Source organism: Anopheles gambiae, chromosome 2 (assembly GCF_943734735.2).
Source record: "Anopheles gambiae chromosome 2, idAnoGambNW_F1_1, whole genome shotgun sequence".
NCBI lineage: Eukaryota > Metazoa > Arthropoda > Insecta > Diptera > Culicidae > Anopheles > Anopheles gambiae.
In genome coordinates, this window is record NC_064601.1 from 45,314,329 (window position 1) to 45,323,963 (window position 9,635).

The 9,635-nt window shown below is 46.1% G+C and overlaps 2 protein-coding genes across 6 annotated transcripts in view; one reads left to right on the plus strand and one right to left on the minus strand.

Moving 5' to 3' along the window:
• The window catches only part of LOC1278751 (TBC1 domain family member 1), a 28,350-nt gene extending 24,671 nt beyond the window's left edge, over positions 1-3,679 (minus strand). For 2 of the 3 annotated variants that reach the window (XM_061650147.1, XM_061650145.1), the window contains exons 1-2: positions 3,534-3,665; positions 1,634-2,330 (exon numbers count right to left, since the gene is read on the minus strand). In XM_061650147.1, coding sequence (XP_061506131.1) covers positions 1,634-1,753 — 120 coding nt within the window. In that variant the 5' untranslated portion in view covers positions 1,754-2,330; positions 3,534-3,665. Of the gene's footprint in view, positions 1-1,633; positions 2,349-3,533 lie in introns of all 3 variants that reach the window. The other variant, XM_061650146.1, reaches the window with a different exon arrangement.
• LOC5667525 (uncharacterized) overlaps positions 1-9,635 on the plus strand; it is a 386,862-nt gene that overhangs the window by 278,642 nt on the left and 98,585 nt on the right. The window lies entirely within an intron of this gene.

Sequence of the window (9,635 nt, forward strand, 5' to 3'; positions counted from 1 at the left end):
TTTGAGTTTGTTCCAAAATGGGGGCTGTTTAATGAATGCAAATTTTATTTACCGAATTTATAATTATTTTCACGTGATTTTTAAGTCACACCATCAAGGCTGAACTGCGCATCGTAAACATTGCTTTGGTAAAAAGGGGCGGGTGGAGATGGTTAGCTTTAATGTTAAATATTTATGGCGTCGGGATGGTACGCCTTTCGGGCAACGCCGTTTCGTGAGATCACTATAATGTATTTTCTGAGATTTTTTTCTTTTTTGTTATTCGGCAAGTGCTTGTCTTGAAGAAGCGCTAGATAAGGTGTTAAATATCATCGTTAAATCTAAACTTAGTTTAAATCGAATATCTTTGGCGACTGACAATGCAATAGCTTTTACGATTACCTGAAGTTGTGGAAATCGTTTGATTTTCGTGCTGTCGTTTGTCGTAAAAAAGTCTTCCCTTTTGCACAAACCAAACATATCTCACACCCAAATAGCGTAGCTGCTGCTGAATTGAAATGTCAAATTATTCCCACATTACAGATAAAAACTGGCACAAGAAAATATAGCGTAATCGTTGGCTCAGGCATCAGCACATGACAATGGCAAAGGGAAACGCACAAAAAACCCACTCGGTTTCCCCGAGTGATTCGGATAAATTTGCCCACGATCGTACCATACAACTGCAATGGTTACAGCGGCGGAGACAAAAAGGAGAAGACCATTGGATTTGGCGGGTCGTGTTTGACTTGTTAATAATTGATGAGAACGTAATCTCGTTAGGCGGATGAATGGGTTTATGGACAGGGACGCCACCACCGCTTCGTCTCGCATAACATAACTCCCTTTCTAACAGAAACAAACCCTCGCATGTGTGTGTGTGTGTGTGTGGGAGTGTAGACAAAAATGCTGGGCGCACAGTTTGCCCACCCATTCCCTCTCCTCCCTAGCATAAAGTGAAGCGTGCGAGCGAAGGCAGCAAACCCGTCAAACAATTCAATCGCGAAATGCGTACCATGTTGCGAACGCATTTCCGATGGAAAATCGATATTTTCCACAAGTTCCGGACGGGGCCGGAGAGTGCCGTACGAGTGGCCGGTGTACGTGTGCGTGTGTTTCCCTCTGTGTTGTTGTTGCTAGTTGGCGTAACGAAAAAGGATAGAACCGACCGGCCGAAGTTTGCGCCTGATAGTTTGCGCCACGCGGGAACGATTCGGTGTAATGTAGCGCCACGGGGCAGTGATGGACAAGGATGTGTTCAGCTGTTGACGGTTGGCTGAGCTTTGGGGCTGGGATTTTTGGTTGCGCCTGACTGCTCAAAGCCATACCCAAGGTTTGGTGTTCTGGTTTTCGTGTACGTCCGAAGCGAATTTTTGTTTGATTTCATTTTACCATCTCCCTATGGAGATCCGCACAAACTGGACACGAGTGAGCGTGTAGCATTGGCAAAAATCTGCACCCCCTGTATGCGGGGCAGTAAAAAGCGACCCTGCAGGTATGGGAATGCTATGAAGGTTTGCGTTTTAAAATGCGGGACAAATGGACAAAAGAGGTGCAGAGATTTTTAGCACACATCGACGTTAGTAGACCACCGTGCTGCGGGCATCGGGTCGGTGTCCAACTACCGTGGGACAATTAATTGCGGCACACTTACCGTTACATAACTTTCGTGGTTTCTGATGTCGGCGATGGACCACGGCAGCATGGCGGCGGAAAAGCGGGGATCGACCGAGGCGGATCCACGCCATGTAAGCGTCGTCAGGCGAGTCTTCATCGTCGCGTTCCGGTCCAGCTTTACTGTGGGGCCGTCGCTGTTGCCGTGCTAGCGCTGTTTCCGTAGGGCTGGCTGGTGGTTTAGTGGCACACACTGTACCACACAGACTCGCTTTGTGTGTTTGTTAACCCACAGAGTGGGGCAGAGAGCCAGACAGACAGAGAGAGATCGAAAGGCAAAGCGTGGCAAAGGGAAATCGAGTAGGAGAGAGCGAGAGTGCAACGGAGCTGGGCTCAAACTTTTACCACAATGTTACATTCACAGCTGGTAGCTGCACCGTAGCACAAAACTAAGCGAGATCTCGGCTCCACTCTGCGGATGTACTGAGCGTATAAATGCAATGTACGTGATGATAATGCAAACGAAAAACTCGCCTTTTGCCTCCCTAAGTGCTTTCACACGCTTGCGCCCGACTTTAGATGGCGCTGTAAAATGCTTTTCATGTGCCTTCACTCACTTCGCATAGCACGTGCACAACATACGACGGGTGGAAGTCGCCAATCCTTCACTTTACCGCACTATTTCACACAAACACACAGGCACACACACACTCACAAACGGACACACAGACGATACACTGCAATAATACATTAAACTCTGTTACACGATTAGGCGTAAATCACGCCTGTAATGGTACGCGTTGGCACCACCGTCGTTTGGTTTTGTGTCCTTTGCTCCCAAAAATTGAACTTGTGCGCTGTGCGCCTGAATGTAGGCAACGCCGCAGCAACCCTTTTCGGCAAATTAAAATTCAAAACAATCACCTGCCCGTTTGTCTGCGCAGCACGTTAACGACCACAGTGGGCGTCATAAACATTACAACGGCTTGTGCAGGGGCGCAGCTATCACGAAAGCATTGGCATCTCGCTGCTTTATTATTGTATGCGAGCATATAATAGATAATAGGACAAAAAGCTGTTTATCGCTAGATTTTGCTTTTTAATAATAAAAAGTAATCTTCATTCTTGCACCACTGTTGACATGGAAATGCTCTGCACACGGTGCAAAGAAACTGTGACGTACGGGAGTTTTCTTTTCTTTCACCTTCACAAACCCTCCCGAGGCACGCGAATCGATCAAAGCGCTAAACTAAAAGGGGCTGCAGTTCGGCCCTGTTCGCAAATGGCTCCGGGCGGACGGGTAAGCGCGATTCACAGCGCGCGATGGCAAAAACTTCCCCCGTGCTAGCTGCTCGCAATGGCTGCAGCTTAAAAGGGGAAATGGGAAAACTGGCGTCCCCAGCCACCCTTGAAAAAGCAAATCTTACATCCAGCCAGCTCCGCCGTAACACGTAACGCAGCCGAAGATGTGTGCCGTGCGCTGGGACCAGACGACACACACCGTGGAAGGGGCTGAAGCGAGAAGCTGAGAAGTTTGGCAGCACAAGGGTAAAGAAAAAATCAATCCCTCTCTCTGGCTGCCCAGCACCGTAGAGGTAGGGTTGGTGTATGCTCGAATGCTTTTTTTTTTGCCCTTTTCGGGGCTGCTTCTTCATTCGTAATAATGCGCACACGGAGAAGGTACACTGCACACACTCACACACATACACTCACAACACACACCCATATCTATGCTGCTCGCTCTTCAACCACCAGGGAGCATTGAAACATTGGTGCGATTTTCTTTCACTTCATTTTCACGCTTTCCCCGCGACGGTAAACGATGCACACTTTTGCGAATTCTTCGGCATCACCTTCCCGTCTTTGTGTGAAAATTTCACTGCACTGCACTGGGCGGCATGAAGGCAGTACTCTCCCCTTTCCGCCTCCCTTTAGCTTACCACTTTCTTGCACTTCTTTCTTTTTTTCTCCGCACGGACACGGTCTTGCCGTTTCGGAAAGAATTTCTGCGACCGCTGTTGACGCCTCGCGGGTTGTGTGTGTTCTTCTGCCCGTTCGGTGAGCAAAACAATACCGAGCCTATCGGTTTTTATGCTCGGGCCTTATGCTGCTATGCTGCGATGTTCGGCCGTTTGTAGCCGATGGTTGAACACTCGACTGGGCGCAGTGAGACCGTCGTCATGGTGGGCGTGTTGTATTTTTTTTATGTTTCACACAATACAACCGACTGCAGGAAGGTTTTATTTTATTATTTGTGGATGAATTATATTTTTTTGAAATATTCTTTATGATTGATCTATGTACAATTGGGTTTAAATTGATTCATTTGCTTGCGTATGTTTGAGAAAAATATGAAACACCTTGTGGTACACCTGTAGCATAACAACATTGCAGCATAAAAGATTGTGCTTGAAGTTTTTGACGGTAGAGGGCGCTGTACTATAATTTTGAATGTGACAGTTATTTATGCTGTATGTGTTCTGGCGGCTGTTAATTAATTTGAATGCGTTTTAATTTAATATACTAAATAATTGTAAAAAATATACAAGCTGCGTGCTAAAGACGCATTCCAATAGCCTTATTCAAAATTCAAAAATTCTTCGCCATACTTGTTGTCTCGCTCGGTTCTCACACCATTTGCGCACTATGGTACAACTGGCCGTCATAATGCACTGTGCGGAGCAGCGAGCTGGACAAAATATCGAACCTGAAGGCAGAGTGGCCAGATTATTTTGGCGGTTTTCGGTAGGCGCATCAAAATTTTATCGGTAGTTTTCGGTAGGTTAAAACTCGAAACTTAACTCAAGTTGAAAGAAGTGAAAGCGAAAGAAGTGTTAAGCGTAGTGTTGGGAAAAAGAGCACAATTAAGTGTGCTGTGCGCACTCCGCACTGTGCGCGCACTCCGCACTTTTCGCACAGTGCGAGCACACTTCGCACGGTGCGCGCACTTTTCGCACACTCCGCACAGTGCGAGCACAGTCCGGACTTTTCGCACACTTCGCACATTGCGAGCACACTTCGCACAGTGCAAGCTTAACTTGCATCACTTTGCACTGTGCGAGCACACTTCGTACCATGGTGGTACGTACACAAAGACCACGACCACACGACCAGTGTCAGCTTTTTCTCTTAGAGTTCATTTACTCAGCCATCGGGGTCGTCTAACAGTGGATGAACTTGGCGGACACCTGACCTCTTCAAGCCCAACCCCCCCCCCCCACTCCGTCCGCCCATCCACGATGGCTATTATTGGTCCCAACAGAAAGCATGTGTAGATCCATGCAAATATTGGAAACTCCATCGATTTGACATACACCTGTTTCGAATCCTTTAAAGGGTATAGACAATATTTTTTCAATCTAAGAGCCCCCTTCTACGCTGCACTTCATTCCTCGCTCTTCTTTTCCACCCTTTTACGCATGGCAAAAGCGCAGAACGCTGAAACACGCGCGCACTGCTGAAATCAATACAATTTAATCATCGTTGGTCCAAGGCATTGGGTAGAGCGAGAAACAACATAATTCTTTGCAAGTGTGGATGGCCGGTACACGAGCACACCGAGACATTTGCGGAGACATTTGCTGCGAGAATCGAATGCACAGAACGCTGCGCTTGACCACCATCGAAAACCAGTTACACAAACACAAGGATACAACACACCCAGACAAAAATTTAAAGGCCCCGAAACACAATATCAACACAGCGGTCCGTAGCCGAAGAAATTATCAGGAAAAATCGGCTGACATCAAGCACGCGTTTCTTTAAAACAACTATGAACTGTGAAGGTCGTAGGTAAACGACGCTCCAGTGGGTTGAGGTTTCTCTTGAATTTGGCTGAGATGAAACGTGTCTGTGCTTGTACTCGGAGCCACCGCTTTGCGATTGTGCAATAAAACAGACAGCTGGTTTCACGCGAAAACTGCTATTCGCGTCGCAGGCTTGCAAAAATTACAATTTTCACTCGGAGCCCTAGTCAAATTTTGTGATTAACTGAAGAGAAGGGGACATGGGACAGGGCGAGAGGGGGGGGGGGGGGGGGGGCGATGGGCATGTGTGTGGTATGAATGTGTGCAAGCGATTTATGGATCTTTGATTCGCCCCGACTTGAACTCGTTGCACCAACGGATCGGAGTCGCTAATGCTAACTGATGCTAATGCTTAAAGGCGGTTTGTCAAAATATGCTCAGTACTACACCACCTGACTTCCTGTAACATGGTACGAAGTGTACTCGCACAGTACGAAGTGTACTCGCACAGTACAAAGTACAAAGCACTGCACGAAATTTGCGAAACATGCTTGCACTGTGCGAAGTGTGCGAAAAGTCTGGACTGTGCTCACACTGTGCGAAAAGTGCGCGCACTGAGCGGAGTGTGCGAAAAGTGCCCGCACTGTGCGAAGTGTGCGAAAAGTGCGAAGTGCGCGCACTGTGCGAAAAGTGCGAAGTGCGCGCACTGTGCGAAGTGTGCTCGCACAGTACAAAGTGTGCAGTGCAGTGCGCACAATGAGGTGTGCTGTGCGCACAGTGCGCACTCGCGCACAATGCCCAACACTAGTTAAGCGTGATGGGAGGGGGGGGGGGGGATTACTAATGCGCAAAATTAGAGTTCCATTTCAAAAGCATATGCATCCTTTACTTAGGATATGGATTAGATTTGGTTCAGCGGTTACACAAATGAAGGTGTTTCTGATGTGTTGATCTGAAAATGGTACTAGGAATTCTAAACCAAAGAATGGCTTAGATGCTCATTCTTTTTTCTCAGTGATGGCAAGTTATTTTTCTTGGGGCTCCACGCGACCGCTTAGAGCCACTGCAGTGCTCCATGGGATACGATTTTATCGTCCGTGCTGTAATTTGATTTTCGCTGGATTATTTAGATTGATTTGATAGGTTGGCTGAGTTTCATCGTTCAATGATTACAAAAAATTGAGATTTTTTCCTTCAAACCCAAATATATATACATCGGTATTTTTGGTCACTTTGCCCTCAGGGCAAGGCGAGCTTTTGGCGGCCACCGTCGCAAAACCGTCGCAAAACGTCAAAACCGGCGTCGCATGTACTACAAACCGACGTCGCCAGCGAGCGAAACTCGCAACGATTTCGAGGCGCTGGCGACGGTCGTTTTTGACGTTTTGCGACGGTTGTTGACCTTTCGAGCGAGCTTTTGCCCTGCGAGCCAGTGTGGCCAGATTATATTGGCAGATTCCGGCAGGAGCACTGTTAAGAACGCAACCATTTAACCGTCTTGTGTACGACCAAAAAACATTACGTAATCGTACAACCGCCTACCCGGGTAGGCCATACAATTTGTATGGAAGAATGATGTTTTTTGTGATTAAAAGAGTATGGCTGGTATTATTTAATCCGTTCGTAGCGGGAACGTACGGCGCTCACATGAAATTCTAGGGATGGCAACACATTTCTTGCGCCCGGTCCTACAACGCCGCGGTGAATAACTGTAGCAACGATCTAGTACGTTAGGAAAATGAGTGTCGGGACGTACGCCGCCGCTACGAATGGATTCAATAATACCAGCCTATGTCTTTTTCTCTTCTTTCAAATGTTGTATTACAGTTGTGTACAGTTAAATTTTTTTGCATGATGTGTAACAATATTTTGAAATTAACACTGAAATCATCTCTTTTAAAATGATAACAACCACTACAGGCAAACGAAATATAATTGGCTGAAAGTTAACACATACATTCATACTTTTGTCATAATGTTACCACCGACAAACCGACGTGACACTGGCGCTACAAAAGTGTCCCACACGAAAGTACTGTCATTTACCAGTGAGGCGAACACTTCTGTCAAAGTAAGCTCTGTTCACTGCTGCTTCGATGTAAACAACTTTTCTAAATACAAATTGCGAAGGAAGTTTGAGGCAAGATTTAGTGAGAATTATTGGACAAAACACACAGGAAAATCATTTTATAAGTTTCCAAATCAATGTAAAAGATGTGAGAAGTACATAAAACAATACGCATTGGAATTTGCGAAGAAAAACAAAAAGGGGGTTTAGCAGTTTCTTCTCTGTGTCAGTGTAGTAAGCGAATCATTATAGAGATGGCGCTAGTGTTTAACGTATTTTCATTTGAAATAAGGAGACAACTTTTGAAGCTCATTTTGTTTGAAGTGTCACGTCGGTTTGTCGGTGATGTTACTGCCGAATAGGAATGGGTGTTTTGGAGTGCACCAATGGCACCCACGGCTCCAGAGCCAGATCTACACCAACAGCTCCAGAGCCGGATCCGCACCAACAGCTCCGGAGCCGGCTCCGTACCAACAGCCCGGAGCCGGCGGCGAATCAATGGCTCCAGAGCCGGCGATGAATCAACGGCTCCGGACAAACGGCTCTGGACTAACGTTTCAATAGTTTTATGTTTAGAACTTTTGTACTTAAATATTTTATTACACTCATACAACATACAAAATAAATAAGATACATAATACACAATGCACTTTAAAATAACAAGTGTGGTGGCCGCGCACCAGCCGCACCGAGCGCCCCTGCCGAGAGCTCCTGCTCGATCGGCTCGCAAACACACTCTAACTGTGCGCTCGGCACACACTATGCCTTGCGCTGCTTAGTGTGTGCGACAGTGTGCGTGACACACTGTCGTCCCCCTGGACGTTGACCGGTGGCAGCGCAACTGCCACGGCAAGTCCAGGGGTCGGCACGGCTGCCCACAACAAATAGAGACGGCATTGTATGATAGCGTATAAAACGAATCTATCATCTCGCAAGTGTAGAATATAACACCCAATGTGATTGTGTGATTGTTGAACAATGTTCAAAACTTATCAATTTTTTTATAGATTCCTTTCAACATTATTTACTCAGCTAATTATGGATATTCCTGTTTTAAAAAATATTTAAAATGATTGTTTTGGTGCAATCTGTAAAAACCGGCTCCGGAGCCGTGAACGTGGAGTAGTTGGTGCGGAGCCGGCTCCGGAGCTGCTGGAGCGGAGTCAGCTTCGGAGCCGTGGGTGCAGAGCCGGCTCCGTTGGATTGGAGTGGAGGAGGTTCCGAAGTTGTCTGGAGCCGGTCGGAGCCAGTTTTTAATAAAACAGATTTTTGTGTTCCGGACTGGTTCACCATTGAGGATACTAAAGGACACACGCAGCTCTTCTGTATCAATCACTATATTCTATTATAACATATATTCTATTATTACAGTAGAACGTCGATTATCCGGGGGCGGATTAACCGGCGGGCGGCTTACCCGGCGCTCTAGCACCATCGAACACGACATCGAACATGAAACATGTATGGGATTTGACATGTTTGTCTTGTTTGTTTGTTTGTGTCTGACAGTGCACCTCCATATGATTATATGGGTTTGTTCGTGTCGGATGTCGTGTTCGATTGCTGCTAGAGCGCCGCCTTAACCGTGCGCATAAATGTGACAGCTGTTCAAACGTACAGTGAACATTTGCTGCGATAGTCAAGTGGGCAACCAGTTTTTTTGTGCAGCTCTGTAGTGTCTAGTGGTGTTTTCGAAATTTATTTTTGTTCATGAACAGTTGTTCATGAACAACAACCTATAGTTATTGATTAAAATAATATTCTACTAACGATTTTTCGATTGATTCAAGGTGAATTAATCATAAAACTAGTGGATTATTTAATTTAATTTATATGAATTTGACATTTCTTAGACCATTATCCGCTCAAATCGATTAACCGGCAAATGCCCGGTCCCGAGCTGCCCGGATAATCGACGTTCCACTGTATATGCTACAAGACTGTTGTGTGTGTCGGGTCGCAGCCTATGATCGAGTGCGAACCCTCGGTAGCCCGATCGCTCCCGAAGCCCTTAACGGCCATTCGGACGTCGGATGCTGTCAGTTCAACGACAGCATCGAGTCGCGGTTACACTGTACTGTTTCTGTACACAACACAGATGAGTATATTTTATAGATCGTCAACATATATGTTTATACAACAAGCAAAACAATTGAAAAATGTATATAACTTTTGAAAGAAACATAAGTAAAACTTAGAAAAAGACTATTCATCTACTTAAAACATGC